The sequence below is a fragment of the Oncorhynchus tshawytscha genome, linkage group LG19 (genome assembly GCF_018296145.1).
Source record: "Oncorhynchus tshawytscha isolate Ot180627B linkage group LG19, Otsh_v2.0, whole genome shotgun sequence".
In the NCBI taxonomy this organism is placed as follows: Eukaryota; Metazoa; Chordata; class Actinopteri; order Salmoniformes; family Salmonidae; genus Oncorhynchus; species Oncorhynchus tshawytscha.
Window position 1 is genome coordinate 20,551,303 of NC_056447.1, and position 26,358 is coordinate 20,577,660.

At 45.5% G+C, this 26,358-nt stretch overlaps 1 protein-coding gene across 5 annotated transcripts in view; it reads right to left on the reverse strand.

The window, feature by feature from the left end:
• The window catches only part of LOC112218427 (kelch-like protein 25), a 45,995-nt gene that overhangs the window by 3,201 nt on the left and 16,436 nt on the right, over positions 1 to 26,358 (reverse strand). For all 5 annotated transcript variants that reach the window (XM_024379210.2, XM_024379209.2, XM_042301452.1 and 2 more), the window contains one exon: positions 22,517 to 24,376. In XM_024379210.2, the coding sequence (XP_024234978.1) occupies positions 22,557 to 24,326 (1,770 nt within the window). In that variant the 5' untranslated portion in view covers positions 24,327 to 24,376 and the 3' untranslated portion in view covers positions 22,517 to 22,556. The remainder of the gene's footprint in view (positions 1 to 22,516; positions 24,377 to 26,358) is intronic.

Below are 26,358 nucleotides of genomic sequence, written 5' to 3' on the forward strand. Positions count from 1 at the left end.
AGATACATTCACACAGTGCACTGCTGTGCTTACACACCTCTTTGATCATCACTACAGAAGTCACTAAATCACATAGTAAAGATAACATTTTCATGTAATTCACATCTGTTCACTGAGACTCATGAATAAAGCAATAAGGTTTCTCTCTCAAGTTTGCATATTTATTGAACAGCAGCAGCATAGCATGCAGCATGAAGTTTTAAAAGTGAGTTATCATTCCCCTCCTATCAAGGGCAGCTGGGGGAAAAAAGGTTTTAGCTTCTGTGCGGCTGTCATCCAAGAAACAAACTCTAGAAATAAACCAAATTCAGAGAAAAAAATACTTTTGTAGAAAATGTTATGATCCATGTGGAATTAAATGAAATTCCAGGAATCTTGAAGTCGTTTTAATTACGTACAAAATTGCTGCTGCATTAAGTAGCTTAAAGGCAGCTAAAATGACAGTTTACGATGACAATGTTGCTTCGCTGGTAATGAAAGGGGTTAAAACACTTTAAACAGGGAATAATATTTATGAGTAATCCTGCAGTATCAAACTTCAAAGCCTGTAAAGGACTTTACTAACAAATGAGTAAAGGGAGAAGACAGATAATTAAGCCCAATTATCTTTTAATTCCTTCTGCATCAGCCTACGATTGTGTCGCTTTTAGACAAGATGCAACAAGCCCTGGAAGTGGAGACCAACAAGGCTCCATTAAGTCTACCAAACCTTTGTGTTGGCAACATCTCTGCACATCCGGCTCTTACACCCCATACAGAGAGTGTCTTAACCCTTTACACTCGTGGGAATTGGCCTATGTGGATAGGGCTACATTTCATTGTTTCTTACAGAAGAAATATGAAAAGCATAACCATGATAGCAATTGAAAGATCGGGAAAATTATTAGAACAAAGTTGAGGACAACAGTTCACCTGACAAGACAATCCAAACATTACACTGTTGATTTTACATTTACTGTACTTGTCACCACATTCTGTTGATTATCAAATCTGAAAACACTCTGGACACATTCAGTAACATAAGATTATTCCTGGAAAATGTAGGGTCGGTGCAACATAAGACAAAAACATTGCAAGGGTTTGAGTGAGACGACCAACTGGTGTCTCAAAGTGGCCCAAACCTATCCAGTGTGCACAGTTCCTAAGCAATTTCAATGCACGTTTATGACTCAAAGAAGAGTCTTCCACTATAAGGTACTTTTTGAGCTCTACTAGCTGTTCAAGAACTAGAGCAAGCACACTAATAATTTCATTTGGAACACAACCCCGCATCTCTGCCAGCACACAATGACTGCCGTTGTTAATGCAATCCAATCCAACGGTTCATTATAAAATCGCAATCTGGGTCAGGTGGGCATGATTTGAAAGCCTGTTCTATTGCAAACATGACTAGCTAAGTTATAAAATACGATTTTACAGTGTTGGCTTTCACAAGACTATTCAGAGAAACAGACTAATTGTGGTGTGCATAGAAGGAGTCATGATTGCATTCAGATGTGTGTGCGCCCTGGTGAATTGTGAATCAAATCAAACTGTATATATACACACTATATATAAAAAGTATGCGGACACCACTTCAAAATATGTGGATTCAGCTATTTCAGCCACCCCATTGCTGATGGGTGTATAAAAAAATTGAGCACACCGCCATGCAATCTCTATAGACAAACATTGGCAGTAAAATGGCCTTACTGAAGAGCTCAGTGACTTTCAACGTGGCACCGTCATAGGATGCCACCTTTCGTACAAGTCAGTTCGTCAAATATCTGTCCTGATAGAGCTGCCTAGGTCAACTGTAAGTGCTGTTATTGTGAAGTGGAAATGTCTAGGAGCAACAATGGCTCAGCCGCGAAGTGGTAGGCCACACAAGCGCACAGAACGGGACCACCGAGTGCTGAAGCGCGTAAAAATAATCTGTTCCCGGTTGCAACACTCACTACCGCTACTTTCTCTGGAAGCAACATCAGCACAACTGCTTGTCAGGAGCTTCATGAAATGGGTTTCCATGGCTGAGCAGCCGCACACAAGCCTAAGATCACCATGCGCAATGCCAAGCGTCAGTTGGAGTGGTGTAAAGCTTGCCGCAGTTGGATTCTGGAGCAGTGGAAATGTATTCTCTGGAGTGATGAATCAAGCTTCACCATCTGGCAGTCCGATGTACGAATCTGGGTTTGGCAGACGCCAGGAGAACGGTACCTGCCCGAATGCATATTGCCAACTGTAAAGTTTGGTGGAGGAGGAATAATGGTCTGGGGCTGTTTTTCATGGTTCGGGCTAGGCCCCTTAGTTCCAGCGAAGGGAAATCTTAATGCATACAATGACATTCTAAACAATTATGTGCTTCCAACTTTGTGGCAACAGTTTGGGAAGGCTCTTTACTGTTTCAGCATGACATTACACCTGTGCACAGAGCAAGGTCCATACAGAAATGGTTTATCGAGACTGGTGTGGAAGAACTTGACAGAACAAATCCTTGACCTCAACAAACACCTTTGGGATGAATTGGAATGCCAACTGCGAGCCAGGCCTAATCACCCAACATCAGTGCCCGACCTCACCAATGCTCTTGTGGCTGAATGATTCCAAGAACACAGGATGAGATGTTACTATCCTTTGTGCAAGCACTTCCAAGAGTTAATGAACAGTGAGCGTGGTGGTGAAATTTGGGGAGCGCATCGTCAGTAGTGTACCTTTGGTTCCTAGGGTGTTTCGGCCTTTCACACTATACACCCTCCCCAAAGGCGGCCAGCGACAGGGTGATCAATCCTACGCTTGCGTCCCATTCCCAATTAGTCATAGGAGTTGCCTTGTTGTTGATAGCCAACATCCCATGGGACTATGCATGGCAGGGGCGTCCTCCTCCCTGAGTCAAGCATTGTTGACCGCATACCTCCTGGCCCTCTCACTTCGGGGCCCAGCTGGGGTCTTTCCTCTTCATCCAGAGCCACTGACTGCTGCCTTCTGCAGCCTCCGATACAGCTTTGATTGCCGAACGCTGGCTCTGGCCCTTAATTCCCAGGTCTCTAAGCAGTCTGGTTGTAGATGTTGCCACAAAACCTCTGCAGCCCACCTCCACTGGTCGGACTTCTGTGTTCCAGCCATGATGCCGTGCTTCGGCAGCTAGATCAGCATAGCGCAGATGTTTTCGCTCATAAGCCTCATCTACTGAGTCCTCCCAGGGTACTGTGAGCTCAATGATGAAGACCTTATTGAGCGAACGGGACCAGAGCACCATGTCAGGTCTTAGGGTGGTGGTTGCGATCTCCGGAGGAAACACAAGTTGCCGGCCAATGTCAGCTAGCATTTTCCAGTCACGGGCCAAGCACAGCTGGTCTCGCTCTAAGGGTGTAGAGCCGCTCTTCGGTAGTTTAGCCCCTTCGCGGACAAAGTTTGTCCGTAAGGAGTGTGATGCTGCTGTGGGTGGTAGGGAGTTGGTGGCAGCTCGCTTGTCCTCCAGGGCGGACGCAAGGTTTTTAAGGACTTGGTTGTGACGCCAAGTGTAGCGTCCTTGGGTGAGGCTTGTTTTACACCCTGTGAGAATGTGCCTGAGGTTGGCTGGCATGGAACAGAGGGCACAGTCCGGATCTTCACCATACCATTGGTGAAGATTAACTGGTGTTGGAAGGACGTCATATGTTGCTCTGATGGAAAAGCTCAACCGCCTCGCTTCCATGGCCCACAGATCCTTCCAGCTGATCTTCCTCTTCTCCACACTGTCCCATCGAGTTCACTGTCCCTGTTTGGCAAGAGAGACTGCCTTGGCCCACCTTGCAGCCTCCTCCTGATGGCGTACTTCCTGCACTACCATCTTCCGCCGCTCGGGTGCAGTGGCCTTACTCCAAGCAGCATGGCTAGTTAGCCCAAGGCCTCCTCTCCCTTGCTGAACATGACCCACAATGTCAGCATGTCTGAGGGCTGCTGTTGCCTCCTGGACTGCTTTTCCTGGCTCCATTTTCGCCCAGTTGCCAAGGTCGGCGCGTTGTTGCTCACCACTGGGTCTCGAGATTCATTCAGTGTCATCTGGAGCCTGGTTTTTGCACACTTGAATTCCTCTGTTAGACTGGTGAGGGGCAGCTTGAGGACACCATCTCCATAGAGGCCTATGGTGGTAAGGCATCGTGTAACTCCGAGCCACTTCTTTAAGTAGCCTGTGACTCCTCTTTCCATCTTCTCCACTGTTGAGATTGGAACCTCATACAGTGCTAAGGGCCACAACACCCGGGGTAGGAGACCAAACTGCAGACACCAGGCCTTTAACTTTCCAGGTAACTGGGTGTTGTCGATGGACTGTAGGCTACTACTGATGTCTTTGCACAGCTGTTGCACCTGGTCTTTGTCCTTCAGGCTTGCATCATACCACCTTCCAAGGCTTTTTACCGGCTGCTCAGACACTGTTGGGATTTGGTCATCTCCGATGAAGAATTTCAGGTCAGAGAGTACTCCCTTCACAATCGAGATGCTGCGTGACTTGGATGGTTTAATCTTCATACGGGCCCAGCTGATGTTCTCCTCGAGTTTTCTGAGCAGTCTCCTGGTGCATGGGACAGTGGTGGTCAATGTTGTAATGTCGTCCATGTAGGCTCTGAGTGGAGGGAGGCGGAAACCAGAGTCGACTCGCTGTCCACCAGCAACCCATTTTGAGGATCTGATGATAACCTCCATTGCCATTGTGAATGCCAATGGAGAAATGGTACATCCCGCCATTATACCTACATTCAGGCACTGCCATGTGGTGGTGAACTCTGAGGTGGTGAAGCAGAACTGCAGATCCTGGAAGTACGACTTCACCAGGTTTGTGATGGTGTCCGGTATGTGGAAAAATCTGAAGGCAGACCACAGGAGTTCATGGGGCACAGAACCAAATGCATTGGCGAGGTCGAGGAAGACTACATGGAGGTCCCTTTTCTCCACCTTGGCCATTTGGATCTGGTGCCAGATCATGCTGGAATGTTCCAAGCAGCCACAGATGTATCGACGTACGCATTCCTCTGCAGGTACTCGGCCATCCTCTGGGCAATGACCCTAAAGAAGATTTTACCCTCGACATTCAGTAAGGAGATTGGGCGGAATTGGCTGATGTTCACTGCATCCTTCTCCTTAGGGATCAGGACCCCGCCTGCCCTACGCCACACTTTGGGTATTATCTTCTTCTGCCAAGCTGTTCTCATTAGCCTCCAGAGGAACCTCAGGACGTCTGGTGCGTTCTTATACACTTTGTACGGGACTCCATTTGGCCCAGGGGCTGATGCTGTTCTTGCCCGTCGAACTGTGTTTTCCACCTCTTATCATGTCGGAGGGCTGGTCTCAATATGATGTTCCGGGGGTTCAATAGGTGGGATATCTGATGGGATGGCCAGATGTTCATGTCGCTTTGAGTCAAAGTTTGTTGTTCTCAGGTGCTCCTCTAGGTCTTTCTTTGTTGTTTTTAGAGCTCCACTTTTTTCCTTTGTGAAGAGACTTAAGGAACTTGAAGGGATCTTTATAGAATCGAGTTCTAGTTTGCTCTTTCTTCCTTCTGCGTTTCCGTAGGTTCTCTGCTCTACGGAGGGATGCCAACTGGGTTTTGATGTCAGCCTGAAGTGCCTCTATGCCCTCCTTTTCCACTTCCGAGGCCTTCTTCCACTGTTTCTTAAGCTGCCGCCTTTCTTGAACGAGGCACTTGATTTCTTGTTGCCTCCTGGAAACTGGTGGGGTTGGAACCTTTCTCCCGCCTTTTGCCTCTTCCACTCCAAATCTTTCTGTCCCGTACTCATAGATGATGTCCCCCATCCTCTCCAACTTCTTCTCCACTGTGCCTCGAAGTTGAGAGGGTCAAGGTAAGGTCAGTATTCACTGTTTCCCACAACTTCTTGTCACTGGAGCCAGGCCACTTCACATACGGTCTGTGCCCTGGCAGTCTCCTCTCGACTGCAGGTCTGGGAGGCTGGGTGAGTTCCACTCCTGTTGTTGGTTCCACCTCAGTTGTTACTTCGGTGCTTGAGTTTACGTCCTCCATGACAGTGGTACTGATGCACTGCAAACTATGGTTTACGGCCAGTTGCTGTGCTTCATTCGACTGATTTGATCGCTTTCGCAGAAAGTAATCAATGCGAGTTCTGTCTCTCTTTACCCAAACACCCCTTCTTCCGCTGGTGGATCCTCAACCCATGGTGTGATGTAACTTTCCTCCAACCAGACACATACCTGCATCTGTTTGTGGCCCACTGTTGCAGCAGAACTTGTGACAGTTGCTGTGGTGTTCTCTTGTGCTGTGCTCTCATTACTCGTAGTCGTTTCCAGTCCAGTCGTTGCCATGTTGTCAGCCGATGAGTGGAATGAATGGAAGCAAGTCCTCACAACAATGTTCCAACATCTGGTGGAAAGCCTTCCCAGAAGAGTGTTATAGCAGCAAAGGGGGGACCAACTCCATATCAATGCCCATGATTTTGGAATAAGATGTCCTACGAACAGGTGTCCATATACTTTTGGTCATACAGTGTATATATAGCACATTTCATATATGGATGCAATGCAATGCTCTTCACAGGAGAAAACAAACAAAAAACAATGAAAAAACTGAATTAGTTACTACACAACAGAGATAAAAAAATGAAAGAATAACAAAAACTGAAAGACCACTAAGGTACCTAAAAAGATCTGTTAATTAAATATGCCCACTGTTTCAGCCCCCCTCAAGTTCTCTGGCAGGCTATTCCAAAGGCTGGGGGAATAGTATTTAAAGGCTGCCTCTCCATGCCTCTTGGTCCAAGGCTTTGGGAAAGTTAAAAGGCCAGTGCCAGAGGACCTGAGGGACCTACTGGGTACATAACTAAAAAGCATGTCTGACAATGGTGTGCACAATCGTGGATTGTGAAGTGCTCATTTGGACTCATGGGTGTTTGGCTTGCTTGTTTTACATCAAAGCGGTATTTATTCTAACTCTCAATGTCTCATCTTTCAAAATGCATCCTCTTGAGTCCTCTTAAAAACTTACAGCAGTTCCCTGATGAAAATAACAAAAAAAAAATGGGCCAAAGTTGCCCAATTACTGGGAGGAACTTCTTATCGCGTGCTGTGTTTATGTTCAGAGCAGTACCTATTGCGATTTTGGGGTTACGGTACAGCGGGAAAATTAAATGCCAACAGTTGCTGTAAATATTTTTTATTGGGCAAAAGACGCAAAACTAATAATCACCCTACTTGTGGCCTAAGTCCGGTGTGTGACAACATTCAATGTCCCTGGCACTGTCTGTTGTGACAACGATTGTTATGTGGGGCCTCACGTAGGTCTTCACAGGTCCAAAAAGTATGACCAGTTTCGTATAGACCTCGTCGGATCCAGCCCAGGTCCGATTCAAGTGAGGGAAGCAGCAGAAAAGTCCATCTGTAAGCTACCTACTTTATTAACCAGACTTGAAACAAGAAGCGTGTCTAGTGGAGTTGGAGAAGAGGAATGGAGAACAGTAGTATCAAAGAATGGAATTAAAATTATAAAGTGTTGATAAGCAGATGTTCCTAGTTGGGATGGAATTTTTTTGATAAGGATGTGTATCATCTGGGAGATCCATTTGGGGAAAAAGTGGGATCAATCAGAGCAGACCAGGAGAGGACTTGTCCTCATTAATTGTGTCTGAAGAACATAAGGCTGAAGTGTAGTTCTTTGAACTCTGAAGTAGAGCACCTGTTAAGGGAGTAACCTCTGGGGTGACAGTGGAAATAAAGCAGAAAATCCTTGCGACAAGAATCCCAGATGTGGTTAAGGCCCGACACCTGACCCGCATGGTTAATGGAGGAAAAGAAGAAAGTTTCTCAGTGCCATTGTTGTTGTTTTTTACAATGAATACCTCCCTACACATCTAAAGTGTACACACACAAAACTGTAAAGGATTTGGTCACGTTTCAAAATGTGTGCAGACGGAAGGAGCATATGGAAGATCATAGAGAAGAACGGCCATGTTGGAATTGTGGGGGGAATCGTGTCCCAGAGTTTGTAGAGTACCCTGTCTGAGGTTGAGATGGCTAAAGTTAGGGCGGTCCATCTGATCTCCTATACGGAGGCGATCAAAATAATTGATTTTGGATGCACCACAGTCCATGGTAAAGGTTTGTCAACTAAGAGAACCAGACATGCTGTATGTAAAGAAAGTGGATTTTGTGGCGTTCATTGAAACTGTGATAAACTGCACGGCTCAAGTAGCAACGAAGTCAAAGAAATTGGACATAATTGTGCCTGCGGTAGGAAAGTATCTGAGGCTTCAGGAATTCACAGTGGAAAAGCTGCAAGGGTTATTGGTGACGGAAGATGTGCCACCGTCCCAGGCTCCTGAGCCTGTGTAGGGGTCAGACATGGACTATTGCTTTTAACAGTAGAGGAGCATGTTGAGTGACTTTCTGGTAGTCAGTTTGAGTTAGGCATGGGTGACATACCGTATACTTGGGTATTTCGAAATACCGTTATGATTTTCAATACCGCGGTGCTATTTTGTCTTTTGGGATCTTTTATTTTCATCCGCACAGTAGGTGGCGGCAATACAACTTTTGGATGTAGTCCGCTGTAAAACATAAAAAAAAAAGACTGTTTTATGTGTGGATTAATTGTCGGAGTAGAGGACCTTGTGTATTTCAGGTAAAATAACTGAACGATTATATCCCTGGACTAATTAGCTAGCAACAGCAAGCTAGCTAAATAGGACAAATTAGCTAGCAAGTGCAAGCTAACTAGCTAAATTGCCATAAATGTTTAATGCTTTCGACCTGTTCCCAAATTAATGTAATTGGTTCAGAGTTTGTTTTGATATTTTAACCTGCGTCTCGTGCTCGCATTTGGTGTAGGAGGACAAAATACATTTATGCACAATGGAGCACCCATGCAGCCGGTTTGGGTTCCGTGTTACTAGCTACCTTGTCATAGCTAGATTATTTGTCATCAATATGATATCTGTAGTACTGGTCTTGACTGCATCAAATCGAGAGAAGCTAGTTAGCTAAGCTAGCTAACATAGCTAGGTAGGCTAGCTGAGGCTGCATGAGCATTCTCCGTGTCCTACAGTTAAATAACTCCATTCAGATTAAGTAGCAGCCACCTGTTGGCTGTTAGGCTACAATGACTATGCTTCTCATTTAAATTTTAAATCCATGATTTGAATTCTAAATCTCCTAACTTTTGCCACACACAAGGAGGCTCTATGACAACAACAAGCTACACGTCAAATCAAATCAAATTTTATTTGTCACATACACATGTTTAGCAGATGTTAATGCGAGTGTAGCGAAATGCTTGTGCTTCTAGTTCCGACAATGCAGTAATAATGAGCAAGTAATCTAACTAACAATTCCAAAAAAAAAAAAAAAAACTGTCATACACAGTGTAAGGGGATAAAGAATATGTACATAAGGATATATGAATGAGTGATGGTACAGAGCAGCATAGGCAAGATACAGTAGATGATATCGAGTACAGTATATACATATGAGATAAGTATGTAAACCATGGCATAGTTAAAGTGGCTAGTGATACATGTATTACATAAGGATGCAGTCGATGATATAGAGTACAGTATCAACGTATGCATATGAGATGAACAATGTAGGGTAAGTAACATTATATAAGGTAGCATTGTTTAAAGTGGCTAGTGATAAGATTTTACATCATTTCCCATCAATTCCCATGATTAAAGTGGCTGGAGTAGAGTCAGTGTCATTGACAGTGTGTTGGCAGTAGCCACTCAATGTTAGTGGTGGCTGTTTAACAGTCTGAAATTTGTTTTTCAGTCTCTCGGTCCCAGCTTTGATGCACCTGTACTGACCTCGCCTTCTGGATGGCAGCGGGGTGAACAGGCAGTGGCTCGGGTGGTTGATGTCCTTGATGATCTTTATGGCCTTCCTGTAGCATCGGGTGGTGTAGGTGTCCTGGAGGGCAGGTAGTTTGCCCCGGTGATGCGTTGTGCAGACCTCACTACCCTCTGGAGAGCCTTACGGTTGAGGGCGGTGCAGTTGCCATACCAGGCGGTGATACAGCCCGCCAGGATGCTCTCGATTGTGCATCTGTAGAAGTTTGTGAGTGCTTTTGGTGACAAGCCGAATTTCTTCAGCCTCCTGAGGTTGAAGAGGCGCTGCTGCGCCTTCCTCACGATGCTGTCTGTGTGAGTGGACCAATTCAGTTTGTCTGTGATGTGTATGCCGAGGAACTTAAAACTTGCTACCCTCTCCACTACTGTTCCATCTATGTGGATAAGGGGTGTTCCCTCTGCTGTTTCCTGAAGTCCACAATCATCTCCTTAGTTTTGTTGACGTTGAGTGTGAGGTTATTTTCCTGACACCACACTCCGAGGGCCCTCACCTCCTCCCTGTAGGCCGTTTGTTGTTGGTAATCAAGCCTACCACTGTTGTTCCAGTTAACTTGATGATTGAGTTGGAGGCGTTGGCCACGCAGTCGTGGGTGAACAGGGAGTACAGGAGAGGGCTCAGAACGCACCCTTGTGGGGCCCCAGTGTTGAGGATCAGCGGGGAGGAGATGTTGCCTACCCTCACCACCTGGGGGCGGCCCGTCAGGAAGTCCAGTACCCAGTTGCACAGGGCGGGGTCGAGACCCAGGGTCTCGAGCTTGATGGTTAGCATTGGAGGGTACTATGGTGTTGAATGCCGAGCTGTGTCGATGAACAGCATTCTCAAATATTCCTCTTGTCCAGATGGGTTAGGGCAGTGTGCAGTGTGGTTGAGATTGCATCTCTGTGGACCTATTTGGGCCCTAACAAATTGGAGTGGGTCAAGGGTGTCAGGTAGGGTGGAGGTGATATGGTCCTTTCCTAGTCTCTCAAAGCACTTCATGATGACGGATGTGAGTGCTAAGAATTTGTTCGTTTAGCTCAGTTACCTTAGCTTTCTTGGGAACAGGAACAATGGTGGCCCTTTTGAAGCATGTGGGAACAGCAGACTGGTATAGGGATTGATTGAATATGTCCGTAAACACACCGGCCAGCTGGTCTGCGCATGCTCTGAGGGCGCGGCTGGGGATGCCATTGGGCCTGCAGCCTGGGTTTCACGTTTAAATGTCTTACTCACTTAAGTGAAGGAGAGACCGCATGTTTCCGTTGCAGGCCGTGTCAGTGGCACTGTTTGTCCTCAAAATTTAGTCTGCCTGGGAGCAAGACATCCTGGTCCGTGACTGGGCTGGGTTTCTTCCTGTAGTCCGTGATTGACTGTAGACCCTGCCACATACCTCTTGTGTCTGAGCCGTTGAATTGAGATTCTACTTTGTCTCTGTACTGGCGCTTGGCTTGTTTGATAGCCTTGGGAGGGAATAGCTGCACTGTTTGTATTCAGTCATGTTACCAGACACCTTGCCCTGATTAAAAGCAGTGGTTCGTGCCTTCAGTTTCACACGAATGCTGCCATCAATCCACGGTTTCTGGTTAGGGAATGTTTTAATCGAATGGGAACGACATCTTCAACGCACGTTCTAATGAACTCGCACACCGTATCAGCGTGTCAGTTGTTGTCTGACGCAAACCATCTCCCAGTCCACGTGATGGAAGCAGTCTTGGAGTGTGGAGTCAGCTTGTCACCAGCGTTGGACAGACCTCAGCGTGGGAGCTTCTTGTTTTAGTTTCTGTCTGTAGGCAGGGATCAACAAAATGGAGTCGTGGTCAGCTTTTCCGAAAGGGGGCGGGGCAGGGCCTTATATGCGTCGCGGAAGTTAGAGTAACAATGATCCAGGGTCTTTCCACCCCTGGTTGCGCAATCGATATGCTGATAAAATTTAGGGAGTCTTGTTTTCAGATTAGCCTTGTTAAAATCCCCAGCTACAATGAATGCAGCCTCCGGATAAATCGTTTCCAGTTTGCAGAGAGTTAAATAAAGTTCGTTCAGAGCCATCGATGTGTCTGCTTGGGGGGATATATACGGCTGTGATTATAATCGAAGAGAATTCTCTTGGTAGATAATGCAACATTTGATTGTGAGGAATTCTAAAATCAGGTGAACAGAAGGATTTGAGTTCCTGTATGTTTCTTTCATCACACCATGTCACGTTGGCCATAAAACCAGAAAGATGTTTGTTTCTGCAGAAACCCGCTGGCTGCACCCTGGATTGCGTCTCTCCAGTGAGCCATGTTTCCGTGAAGCAAAGAACGTTACAGTCTCTGATGTCCCTCTGGAATGCTACCCTTGCTCGGATTTCATCAACCTTGTTGTCAAGAGACTGGACATTGGCAAGAAGAATGCTAGGGAGTGGTGCACGATGTGCCCGTCTCCGGAGTCTGACCAGAAGACCGCTCGTTTCCCTCTTTTTCTGAGTCGTTTTTTTTTTTTGGTCGCTGCATGTGATCCACTCGGTTACACTGGTTGTAAGGCAGAACACAGGATCCGCATCGCGAAAAACATATTCTTGGTCGTACTGATGGTGAGTTGACGCTGATCTTATATTCAGTAGTTCTTCTCGGCTGTATGTAAAGAAACCTAAGATGACCTGGGGTACTAGTGTAAGAAATAACACGTAAAAAAACAAAAAACTGCATAGTTTCCTAGGAACGCGAAGCGAGGCGGCCATCTCTGTCGGCGCCGTTCCACTCTGCATAGGCTATTGTTGAGCAGTGGCGACATACTGTTAACATTTTATCCACAACTGTCTTGTCTGTCGCGGTTGTAATCTACTGTGAAGCCAAAATGTTCCCAAACTGGAGATTTAAGCGATAATCATCCAATTCTGGTTTATCGATTCCACCACTCGCCATCGTACAGAACTAGTTACCGACTACGCCTCACAAAAAAGAGATTGTTTGAAATTAGCCAGTTAAGATTTTAATTATAAAACGTGGCAATAAACTCTAGCTAGTTGTTAACGGAATAGCCTACAATGTTGTTTTTTTCCAACTCAAATTTACTCAGGAGGCAATGGCATACAACGCAGCATAGGCATATCCTATAGGCCTAGTGTTTTTATTAGGGATGTTAAATGGTTAACCGTTAACTGGTTAGCGACCGAAAATAACATTTGACAATTTGCGGAATTAAATTGACGCATTTGTCAGTCGTCGTGTATCTTATTTATCACAAGTTTCTAATGGAGATTTTCATCTCTGGCACAACTGCTCGTATTTGGTTTAGAACAGTGTTTTCCAGTTAATTGTATTTTGGCAAAATGTTTGAAAATTACTTTATTCCCTGATTCATTACAGGAGTTGCATGCAGGTAGCCTAGTGGTTAAAGCATTGGGCCAGTAACTGAAAGGTTGCTAGATCAAATCCCCGAGCTGACAAGGTCTGTCGTTCTGTCCCTGAACAAGGCAGCTAACCCACTGTTCCTAGGCTGTCATTGTAAATAAGAATTTGTTCTTAACTGACTTGCCTAGGTAAATACATTTTTTTTTTTTTTTAAGTTCAACAGTATGCTATAGCATTTTGACTAACACAATAGGCTTGCCATTGTTGCATGTTTCTATTAAGCTCTTAATGAAAAAAGTCCGGTCCGTGTATGTATGCAGCGAGAGCTTTCACTCTCTCCAAAATCTGTCCAAACCCAATGTGTTTCTATGCCGCCTGCCTTCCTGCCTTGGGACGACTACTACATTGTTAGGGATGAGAAATAATTCACAGTACGGACCGAAATGTGGTGCCCATACCGAAAGGTTCGGTATGAATAAGGGTACCGTTACACCCCTAAGCTGTCAGTCAAAACCCATACAGCGCTAGCGCTCTGATGTCACATATAGCATTTTACTGTTCAGCCACTATGTCCCAATTTAGGTGCTTATTAGTGCCCCAATTTGATCTGCCATGTTCAACCCGTATAAGGGCATGAATGGAAAGGGCTAAAACGACATTTAAGTGGAAAAGTAATAGCAATTTTATTTGCAGAAAAAACAAGAGGAGAAAACACAATAGCATATCACCCTGTTCCTGGGAATTGTATGATAGGAGCCAGATTTTTTAATTACAGTGTGCTGTATAACAGCTCATGATTCTTATCTACATGAGACACCAGTCTAGACTGGAGCAGAATGAACACAGCTTTGCGGCCTAATGCGATGATGATAAAGTTGGAAATTTCAGGGCGGATAGTGATAGCAATGAGCCAGTGGATTCCAGGAAAGGGAAGTCCAGTGCAATGGCATGTCAGAATGTTGCTTAAATCCACTGCCAATTTACACAGGGCAGACCGAACAAGCAAAGCTTAGCCCTACTATTCTGGAGATGGGAAGCTGTGTGTTTATATGTAGTCTGTCTGAATATGTTTCTCTGTTGTGTGAGTGAGTGAGTGAGTGAGTGAGTGAGTGAGTGAGACTGCTCGATCTGTGATTCACTGTGTCTAGCTATCAGGTAAAAAGCACTGCTTTACAGTTGTTTCTCCAGTACATTGGGCCAAAATGCCATGTTTCCTGCGACAGTACCATGTACTGTGCCAAAAAGAGAGATCAGATTAATATCCACACAATCCGATTTAGTGCCTCTGCAACATTGACACAATTAGCTGGTTTAGTCTTTCTGGAAGCAGGGGGTGGTGGTTGGCATGGGGTCAGGACTGTTCCAACTGTTGGCAAATTACCTGGATTACTGAGGCACAGTCGAATGCAGCTGCTCAACACAATCCCTCTGGACTGGAGGCAAGAGAAGGAGTAACATCCAGTGTACCCAACTCAAAAACAATGTCACGTGTTGGGACACACACACACACACACACACACACACACACACACACACACACACACACACACACACACAAGCTGCAATTACTTTAACTGGCAAAGCTCTGCCAGTGCCATGAGTAAAATATCAGACAAATATATCATGATGACTATTTATTACCAAAATGCCACACACCCAGACTTTATCTTCAGCCATAACATAGGCAAAGCTGAACGTAATAACTTTCAAAAGGCCATGATGAATTTTTAATGGATGGCTATGAAAACGTTCACAGTATTGTCAGAGTTTATTGACCAATTGATACTTGTCATTGTAGAGCTTGTAAAAGCAGAAGTCGCCCCAGTTCTGACATCTCCACAACTACAATGAGGTCAGACCAACGAGAGGTCAGACCAACGAGAGGTCAGACCAACGAGAGGTCAGACCAACGAGAGGTCAGACCAGGGACAACGGCAAGGAATAATGCCATCCTTGTATGCACAGCAGAGTTAGTTTCTAGTAAATCTAAATGTCGACCTAAGGAAATGTTTTCTTTCCCCTCCTCAAAGGCGTTGCCCGTTGTGTAAAATGATTCAAATTACATATGTCACCAGGGCTTGGAGGCTAAAGCAATGAGGTCTCATGGATTCAGTTGCCTGGATCGCGCTCTGTGTAGATTAGGCTACATAGTCAACATTCGCTAGAGTGGTATAAAACAGCACAACATTGTTTCTCAGAGACCACCCATTGTATCTGATAAATGGTTACAGTAAAACACCCAGGCCATTAGCATTAGGCCTACATTCCCTTCTAAAGCAGAGGAAATGGTCATGTCTAACATTCCCCATTTACTACACCCATTAAGGCTTGTCGACAGTGTTGCAGTTTCAGATGGAAAGTTCTGGTGAGCGAGCAGGCAGACTGTAGCCTGAGGTGTGTAGCAGCCTGGCAGGCTCCCACTCTCTGGCCCATTGACTGTGGTGTAGCTCAGATGTTGTCTTTGATAGGAGACCCCTGGCACCCAGACAGTCACACATCTCTGCTGCCACTTTGCCAAATTGCCCAGGGTATTGCTGGGTAGCACACAGGCTGGTTCATTATAGAAAGACACCATTACTGTATTTCTGTTCAGAATGTTATGGTCAACCATCATTACATTGACGCCTCTGGGTCTGATGGGTTCATAAAAACATGCTATAAAATATAATAGCATAGGATGGGAGCAGAAGACCTTCAGTGCAGTGACTTGATTCATACTGAATCTAGGCTAATATTTGGTTTGCTGACAGAGTGAAAGATCATGATGTTACAGTAGTATGTTCTTATTTCCTGCTTGGACATAATTCAATCAAACCTGAAGTCACTGTATAACAGTGCAGGAAAACTCCCTGTCTCCAAGCAAGCCAAGACACACATCTTTTCTCTTCATTGCCTGGACTCTTCCCCTCCTCTTCCTCCCATAACCAACCGCTGTCCTACTTCATATTGTACAGGAGTCAGCTGTAAGCTACACTCAAGCCTATTATAAAATCATCGCACCTCAAGTCAGCCACTGCAAACAGTGTTGAGCGGATCTGTGTGCTGCTGTAAGTAGGGTCTCATTAAGGCCTTGCAAAACAGTGAGGAGTGTGGGCAGGGGGAGAAGATGGCCAGTGGATGTGGAAGGAAGGTCTCTCTCAAGGAGCAGTGAAGGGGCATTCCTCCTCTGACTGCATTCCTCCAGACCACAGCAGCAGCTCGGACACAATGAATCGGCTCAATGTGGAGTTTTTACTGTGTCCTCTGACACTCCACCTATCCTGTTGACACAACACAGCCCCACAGATTATTCCATAACAGAGCCTGAGCGGGAGAAAAGTCCCTGTGTGTGACTGTGTTGTCAACAAACAAATGTCAGGAGTGAGCAGAGTCACCCCTGTGACAGCTGATTAGAGGCATGACGCTGTGCCAAGAGAGCTTTCCAATAGGCAGACACCTCCCTTTGGACATTCATTAAAGCCAAAACGACAGCTTTGGGGGGGGGGGCAAAGCCTGTGAGACCAACATTGTAGAAACTATCTGCCGTACTGATATGATTAATTTGTCCTGCTAGAATGTGACGGCGTGAAAAACGCCATAAATGTATATAATGGACCAGATGATTCTAAATGCAATGAATAATACTTCAGAAAACAGTCGTCGTACTGGATTAGCCTAATAAGCCTGACTATTCGACGACCCATATCCATCCACATTGTAACCCTAATCCTCCTCGTGTGCTGGCCAGGAGTCAGGGGAACAACGAGGTTAGATAAGGTTATTGCTAAGCCCACATTAAATGTGTTAGCTTGTGTTTCACAAGCCCTGAGATTTGATAGGTGTAAGAGGCTAATGCCCAGCTTTAGGCTAATGGCCAGAGGAGCTTGGGATGCCCTTTCAAAGTACTAAAATATGTCTCTGAAAAGAGGAACCAGACTCCAGTGGAGTCTAAAATGATAAGGATACACATGCTTGACATAAAATGTACCGACTGACATGTGGTAGTCTGTCCACTGTTGACATAATAATAATCCTATTATTGTCAAATTAAATAATTGTCTATGATAGTGTTTAGTTATTAATGCATTGATCTGAGTAGCAATGTGTACATTGATGTGTATACAGGGCTCATCTGTAAACGGGACCTTGGTCTCAGCAGGACTCCCCGTCAAAAATAAAAGTTATATAAATATTGCCTGGGCGCTGTGGTAAAGTTCAGGTGCAGTACCAGAGAGAGACCCTTGAAAAACTGGTGGAAAGTGGCAGGCTGCAGTCAGGTAGTCCCTCTCTCTCTTCCGCCTGCTGCAGTTGTTTAAAAATGTATGGGCTAAAACAGGATTCCCAGCCGCTGCATCCTCCAGCCGAGGGGGGAGGAAGGGCAGTCACCCTGGGGATCTAGCCTCTATAGCCTGGCCCGCAGGAGCTAATTATGAAGCTGGGCCACCTGCTCCTCTGTGAAATGGAGCCCTGTGATGTTGGCTTTGAGGTGGGTGCTAATGATTACACACAGGAACAGTCATTAACCCTATCAGTCCCGAGACCCCAGCAAAAATCGTCTTTTCATTTGTTCAGCCCTTATATTTAGCCTCACAATGAAGTGTTTTACCATTTACTTTTCAGGACAACCAGGGCTACAAGTAGAAGACAAAAGTACTTGACATAAACAGTTCATGAGTTTGGTTGCCTGCTGCTAGCAAGGCATAATGTTATGCTAGGCTATCGATACACTTACACAAATGCTTGTCTAGCGTTGGCTGTAAAGCATATTTTGAAAATCTGAGATGACAGGGTGATTAACAAAAGGCTAAGCTGTGTCTCAATATACACTGCTCAACAAAAATAAAGGGAACAAATAAACAACACAATGTAACTCCAAGTCAATCACACTTCTGTGAAATCAAACTGTCCACTTAGGAAGCAAGTGATTGACAATAAATTTCACATATTGTTGTGCAAATGGAATAGACAACAGGTGGAAATTATAAGCAATTAGCAAGACACCCCCAATAAAGGAGTGGTTCTGCAGGTGGGGACCACAGACCACTTCTCAGTTCCTATGCTTCCTGGCTGATGTTTTGGTCACTTTTGAATGCTGGCGGTGCTTTCACTCTAGTGGTAGCATGAGACGGAGTCTACAACCCACACAAGTGGCTCAGGTAGTGCAGCTCATCCAGGATGGCACATCAATGCAAGCTTGCTGTGTCTGTCAGCGTAGTGTCCAGAGCATGGAGGCGTTACCAGGAGACAGGCCAGTACATCAGGAGACGTGGAGGAGGCCGTAGGAGGGCAACAACCCAGCAGCAGGACCGCTACCTCCGCCTTTGTGCAAGGAGGAGAACTGCCAGAGCCCTGCAAAATGACCTCCAGCAGGCCACAAATGTGCATGTGTCTGCTCAAACGGTCAGAAACGGACTCCATGAGGCTGGTATGAGGGCCTGACGTCCACAGGTGGGGGTTGTGCTTACAGCCCAACACCGTGCAGGATGTTTGGCATTTGCCAGAGAACACCAAGATTGGCAAATTCGCCACTGGCGCCCTGTGCTCTTCACAGATGAAAGCAGGTTCACACTGAGCACATGTGACAGACGTGACAGAGTCTGGAGACGCCGTGGAGAACGTTCTGCTGCCTGCAACATCCTCCAGCATGACCGGTTTGGTGGTGGGTCAGTCATGGTGTGGGGTGGCATTTCTTTGGGGGTCCGCACAGCCCTCCATGTGCTCGCCAGAGGTAGCCTGACTGCCATTAGGTACCGAGATGAGATCCTCAGACCCCTTGTGAGACCATATGCTGGGGCGGTTGGCCCTGGGTTCCTCCTAATGCAAGACAATGCTAGACCTCATGTGTGGCTGGAGTGTGTCAGCAGTTCCTGCAAGAGGAAGGCATTGATGCTATGGACTGGCCCGCCCATTCCCCAGACCTGAATCCAATTGAGCACATCTGGGACATCATGTCTCGCTCCATCCACCAACGCCATGTTGCACCACAGACTGTCCAGGAGTTGGCGGATGCTTTAGTCCAGGTCTGGGAGGAGATCCCTCAGGAGACCATCCGCTACCTCATCAGGAGCATGCCCAGGCGTTGTAGGGAGGTCATACAGGCACGTGGAGGCCACACACACACACATTACTGAGCCTCATTTTGACTTGTTTTAAGGGCGTTACATCAAAGTTGGATCAGCCTGTAGTGTGGTTTTTTACTTTAATTTTGAGTGTGACTCCAAATCCAGACCGCCATGGGTTGATAAATTTGATTTCCATTGATCATTTTTGTGTGATTTTGTTGTCAGCACATTCAACTATGTAAAGAAAAAAGTATTTAAGAATAATATTTCATTCATTCAGATCTAGGATGTGTTATTTTAGTGTTCACTTTATTTTTTTGAGCAGTGTATTTCATGTGATTTTTATGAATAGGAATATTTTCTAGGGATATTTATGTCCGTTGCGTTATGCTAATTAGTTTCAGGCAATAATTACGCTCCCGCATGCGGGTTTGGGAGTCACTAGAGGTTAAGGAATCCACTCTCGTCTCACGAACACTGCTCTAGCTAAGCCCCCGTTAAATCACAGACTATTGTTTGGTCTGTAGCTCAAACACACAATGTTTTAAAAAAGGCAGTTATAAGTCCAAAACGCACCGATGTTATGGTGGGACTAATTGGGTTAACCCTTCAGAGGAAGGGATACTCCACCTCTGTGCTGTGAGCTGAGGTTATGTGTCTCTGAACTTATATATGTCTGCTACTCTCACCACCCTAGTGGCTGATGCCTGGACACGGATTTGAGCCTCCCTGTTCCTCGCGGCAACATCTTCCAAGCAATACCCTAACCCCCTTTATAGTAGCTCAGCTCCAGCAAACACACACCTACCTCTCAGATAAGATAACCCTAGATTATAGGAAACCAAATGCTATGCTCAATAACATTGAACAATTGAGGCACAAGCATAACCTTAAAAAGCCTGCGTTGGGCTTATCTGGTCATTATTTATTCATGATAAAAACAGGACATGTCAACAGTTTAGGAAACCATTACAGTGTACTTCAGACTCTATATAAATGTAATGGGTAACGGTACATTTGGGACCTCCTGGCTTTCACAAGGCAACGGCACCCCGCCCCCCATTAGAGTAGCTCTCTGTGGTCTCTCCAGTCTCTGTGTAATTACACTGATTGAGCCCCAGTGTGTTCTCCAGCTAGTGTGCTAATAGCCAATTGACTGGAAAGTCTCTGTAATGCAGAACACAAATCAATGTCTGAGTGGCTTACCAACGTACTGCACCACTGGGTGGGATGTGTCACTTTGATCCCGACTGAGAAACACAGGGATTTCCTCCAGATAAACTTTACTTTTACTACCACTCCCAGAAGCCACCATGAGAGGTTCTGCAGTGTTTGTGCTTATACCACCACAATACTCAATTCCAAAACGATACCAAGGCAAAAAAAAAATAAGGCATATTAGCCAAAGTTAGAGAACGGCACTTGACCCAGACAGATCTTTGAGTTCAATATTATTACATTTGTCCATTTTTCAGATAGCCATGTATAAATTAATGAATCTAATCATACATTTGACTTTGTTTTACCAATCTAACTACATAAAAGAATTTGTTATAATAATGTTATAATAATGTTTAAATGAACACATCTGAAATCAGGCAATCACAATAAACGTTCTACCACAGCGACCATGTAAAGTTTGGGAAGCATATTTGATTCGGAGTTCGGACATAAAGTTTGCATGTGAAAACTACTTCTAAAACGTTCAGTTGTTCCGAACTCACTTCACTTGCGCTAAAGAGGGAGGCTGGCTCGGCTGGCACAGATCAAATACACTGTTGGAACGCTGACGGTGTTTACTTGTCCTAATAATAATAATTGTTATAATATGAAACATTGTGCAGAAAACCAAGTGTTTTAATCGGCATATGCTTACTTCAATTTTGACCTAACGCCGATTAAGATAAGCAGAGTAAGGTGTTCACGAGGGCTGTTGCGGTGATCGTATTACCACAACAACGGCCGTTATGAGTCATAACCGCAGTCAAATTCCACGTGATCTCCTCTTATGCCCTCTGGACATGCGTTGGAAGTGACAGTCAGGTCGCTAATCGCCTGGTACTCAGTTCTCCATTGTCCGGTATTGATGGACAGACCGGTTTGGGTTTTTACTTTACCTTCTATAACAGTATTTGAATGTTTGGTTTGTTAAATGTGATATGCTGTGTGTAACGTCCATTTTTATAGTTTACCTCGCTACTTGAGTCATCTTTCGCTGCCCTCTCTTTCTCCATGCTGCTTTCTAGACCTAGCTCCGCCCCCTGTCACTCAAGGAGTACATGTTGTTGCATGGTCAATGCAGCACATGCAACAATGTTGATGACAACAATGCCGTTTTCACTTTGCTTCTGTAAGAACCTGCTTCCTCTGGGTAGTCCCAGAGCCACTCCGCTGCTGTCTTTTCAGGCAGCCCAGCTGCTGCATCTCCCAGCCGTGGAGGGAGGTAGGGCAGCCACACTGGGGATCCAGCATCTGTAGCCTGATTTATAAGATATTCTAAAAAGGTGTGTATCATTCACTAAAGTTGCCAAATAACTCTAAATCTAGCTAGCCTCTTCATATGCACACTCGCTCCGGAATGGGAAAAGTTAAATTAGCATGACACTAACCAGTGGACAAATTGTCATGACCACCACAGTCCTATAGGGTAGTGAATTGATGTTAGCTTCAGCTGTAAGCTAGCAAGGAAAGTTAGCCTACAAAGCTGAAAGCTACCGGTATCTTCTTCCATTGTAAAGTGTTCTAGCCTCTAATGGACATTGTTTTGCAACAGTAATTAACAGTTGCAGCCTTTCCACATAACGTGTTCCATTATTCAAGTGTGTGAGTGGGGCGCTAACATGACGCAGCCCAGACTGAGTGAGTGCAGTGGTTCCTTAGTACAGGCTAGAGCTAGCATTGAGTAAGTGAGCAGGCACGGTACGTTCACGCTATAAGGAGACATCGGCTGCGTTGATAGACTCGATGCTCTCTAAAATCAGTAGACAACGCGAGACACATTTGACAGAAGTACCGAAAGTAACAAAAATTATAGTACCGAACCGTTTTTTCATGTTCTAGTACTGAAAAAGTACAGAAGTTTCGGTACTGGACAACACTAGTCTGCTGAGTGTGTACGTCAAAAGCTAGCAGACTTCTGAGGCTCTTTCACTTGAAAGCATTTGAGTGAGAAAAGACAGTCAGTGTTTGGGGAAATATAGGACATGTTATGTAAAGTGCTCTATTAATATTGTCAAAGGATGTACACGGTGCACGTGCTTGCATAGGAATTCTTACAAATATGACATTTCTTACCAACATCTATTACTAGGATAAAACAATATGTTTATTGCTCACCCAGTTCTGGAGACCTCTCCTTATTCTTGTAGAGAGGCAGCTAGGCTGGTAGATGTTTCCAGGTGCTTACGAACGCAGTAGGAATTAGTGAGTAAGGCACTGTGGTTATACTGTTCCAGCTATCGGACGTGGGGTCATAACAGTCTAGTGTCTTGCAGCGCTGCGTCCCAAAGTAGCCCCCCACCACGTACAGTTTGTTTCCAGAGGCCACAGCATGGCAGCTCATTCTTTTAGAAGTCATGTCCCCAACACGAGACCACTGGTTGGTCTCACAGTCAAAGCGGTAGGCAGAAGCGGCGGTGAACTCAGTGTCTCCACCCATGATGAAGATCTGACTGCCTAGAACAGCGGCGGCCGTGTATCTCCACGGCTGCGGACACTCTGCTGCGATGGCCCAACGGTTCCCTAGAGGGTCGTAGCACTGCACCTTGGAGGCCTTGTCTCTGTGGATGGTGGTGCCACCAAAGACAAACAGCTTCAGCTTGGCGCTGACCACGGCTGCATTGCTAACACCGTCTCTAAGTGGCGCCATCATGGTCCATTTGTTTGTAAGCGGGTCATACCGCTCTACCTGTTTGAGGGAGACTGAGGGGGAGGCAGGGAAGACACCTGCTATGGCAGTGTGGCCGCCCACCACATACAGGCAGTTCTCCAGTTCAGCAGAGCCATGGCCGAAACGTGCTATCAACATGGGTGCTCCTTTAGACCACTCCTCGTGGACCGTGTCATAGATCCAAACATCCTTAGACACCCCGTTCTCAGAACCCCTCCCCCCAGTCACGTAGACCTTACAGCCGATGGCACAGGCACTGAACTCCTTCCTGGGGCTGGGCAGGTCAGACTTGGGGATGATCTCCTTGGCTTTGTGGTCCACCTGGTAGATCTTATCACACATGAAGGTCTGTCCTCCCAGGATGAGCAGTGTGTGGCCTGCCTTGCGGGGTCGGGCACAGGGGCTGGTGACCACCCCATCGTTCTGCAGAATTTTCTTCTTGCACTGCATGGCCTCCTCCACAATCTGCCGGCTCCTCTTGTCTGACATCACCAGCTCCTCGCAGGCCACCGCCTCGATCAGACACTCAGAGGGCAGCAGGGCCAGGCGGATGCCCCGCAGCAGCTCAGGGAGGTAGTCTCTGCGGCCATCCAGGTCATATCGCACCCAGCGCATCACAGCGTTGAACACAATCTGCTCATCCTCGATCTCCAGCTCGTCACTGAGGATCAGGTCCAGCAGCTTGTCCTTGTTGAGGCCGTAGAAGTCCTCTGTGTCCCGCACCGCCTCAAAGTGCACCAGGCACATCCTCCAGGAGAGCTCATATAGCCGTTTGCACTGGTGGGCGTCGGACAGCAGCATCATGCCCAGGCAGTTGGACGAGTGCAGGTTCTTCTCCAGGAACTCTGCTGCAGCGTCTCGGATGTCGTGGAACTGCAGCATGTCTCCCGCCTCGAGTAACGACTCTGCGTTCTCCTCATTGATGATGACGCGTGATGAGTAGGCAAAGTCAAGCAGCAGCTCCAGCACCTCTGGATGCACACTGTCTCTGAAGTTCACCTCATTGTCCAGGCTCTCCCTCAAGCCTCCACTGAACATGGCCTCAAAGTAGCGGCTGCATGCAGCTAGTACGGCCCGATGGCAGGGGAAGGAGCGGTCCCCCGCCCACAGTGTCACATCAGTGAACATGCATTGCTTTCGGAGGGTGTTGAGGTGGGTGAGCACACTGTCTGGATGCGAGGGCTTATGGAACAGAGAGATGTTCATGGAGCCCGTGCTGGTCCGGGACTTTCGGTTCTCGTGGACGGTGACTGACATGGTTTCAGAGATCTCCAGACCCAGGGAGTCGCTAGTCTCAATTTCTCCAACTAAAGAAAAAACAAAAACAGAAAAATAAATGAGATATGGAACTAACTGCTTGATGTTTTTCCCCAGATATACACTACCATTCAAACGTTTGGGGTCACTTGGAAATGTCCTTGTTTTTGAAAGAAAAGCAAATTTTTTGTCCATTAAAATAACATCAAATTTATCAGAAATACAGTGTAGACATTGTTAATGTTGTAAATGACTGTTGTAGCTGGAAACGGCAGATTTAATGGAATAGCTACATAGGCGTACAGAGTAGACGTCGACCGATTAATCGGAATGGCCGATTAATTAGGGCCGATTTCAAGTTTTCATAACAATCTGAAATATTTTTGGGCGCCGATTTTTAAAATATTTTTTATACCTTTATTTAACTAGGCAAGTCGCAAATGCAGTAGTAGGTAAGGTAAGTTGCTAGCTAGCATTAAACTTATCTTCTAAAAAACAATCAATCATAATCACTAGTTATAACTACACATGGTTGATGAGTTACTCGTGTCCTACGTTGCATATAATCGATGCAACGCTGGGGGATGATTTAACAAAAGCGCATTTGCAAAAAAAGCACAATCGTTGGACGACTGTCCCTAACCATAAACACCAATGCCTTTCTTAAAATCAATACACAGGAGGTATACATTTTTAAACCTGCATATTTAGCTAAAAGAAATCCAGGTTAGCAGGCAATATTAACCAGGTGAAATTCTGTCATTTCTCTGTCATTGCACGCAGAGTCAGGGTATATGCAACAGTTTGGGGAGCCTGGCTCATTGCGAACTAATTTGCCAGAATTTTACGTAATTATGACATAACATTGAAGGTTGTGCAATGTAACAAGAATATTTAGACTTAGGGATGCCACCCGTTAGATAAAATACAGAAAGGTAACGTATTTCACTGAAATAATAAAAGTTTTGTTTTTGAAATGATCGTTTTCGGATTCGACCATATTAATGACCAAAGGCTCGTATTTCGGCGTGTTATTATGTTATAATTAAGTCCATGATTTGATAGAGCAGTCTGACTGACCGATGGTAGGCAGCAGCAGGCTTGTAAGCATTCATTCAAACAGCACTTTCGTGCATTTTGTCAGCAGCTCTTCGCAAGCACAGCGCTGTTTATGACTTCAAGCCTATCAGCCTAATGGCTGGTGTAACCGATGTGAAATGGCTAGCTAGTTAGCTGGGTGTGCGCTAATAGCATTTCAGATGTCACTCGCTCTGAGACTTGAAGTAGTTATTCACCTTGCTCTGCAAGGGTCGCGGCTTTTGTGGAGCGATGGGTAACGCTGCTTCGAGTGTGGCTGTTGTTGATGTGTTCCTGGTTCGAGCCCAGGTAGGAGCGAGGAGAGGGACGGAAGCTATACTGTTACACTGGCAATACTCGTGGAACCACCAACTTTCATATGTTCTCATGTTCTGAGCAAGGAACTCAAACGTTAGCTTTTTACATGGCACATATTGCACTCTTACTTCTCCAACACTTTGTTTTTGCATTATTTAAACCATGTTTCATTATTTATTTGAGGCTAAATTGATTTTTATTGATGTATTATATGAAGTTAAAATAAGTGTTCATTCAGTATTGTTGTAATTGTCATTATTACCATTTTTTTAAAAAAATTAAAAAATTTAAAAAAAAAAATATATATATATATATATATATATATATTAACGCCAATGTAAAAAACTGATGACAAAGTTGACGTGCATACATATATAACGTAGGGACATGACGTAATAACGGCACCCAAAAGTTTGCGCAACACAGCATTCCTAACCTAGCCCACAATGTCTGCTATGTGGATCGAGCAGTCAACAAGTCGAGCAGTCATTTGAAAGAGTAACAACATTTCAGCGAGACAACTCATGGGCAAAATCCATTAAAGCCAAGATAATGGAATTCATTGCCCTTGACAATCAACCGTTCTCTGTCGTGGGTGATGTTGGCTTTCACCGACTGGTCGAGCACCAGTACACAC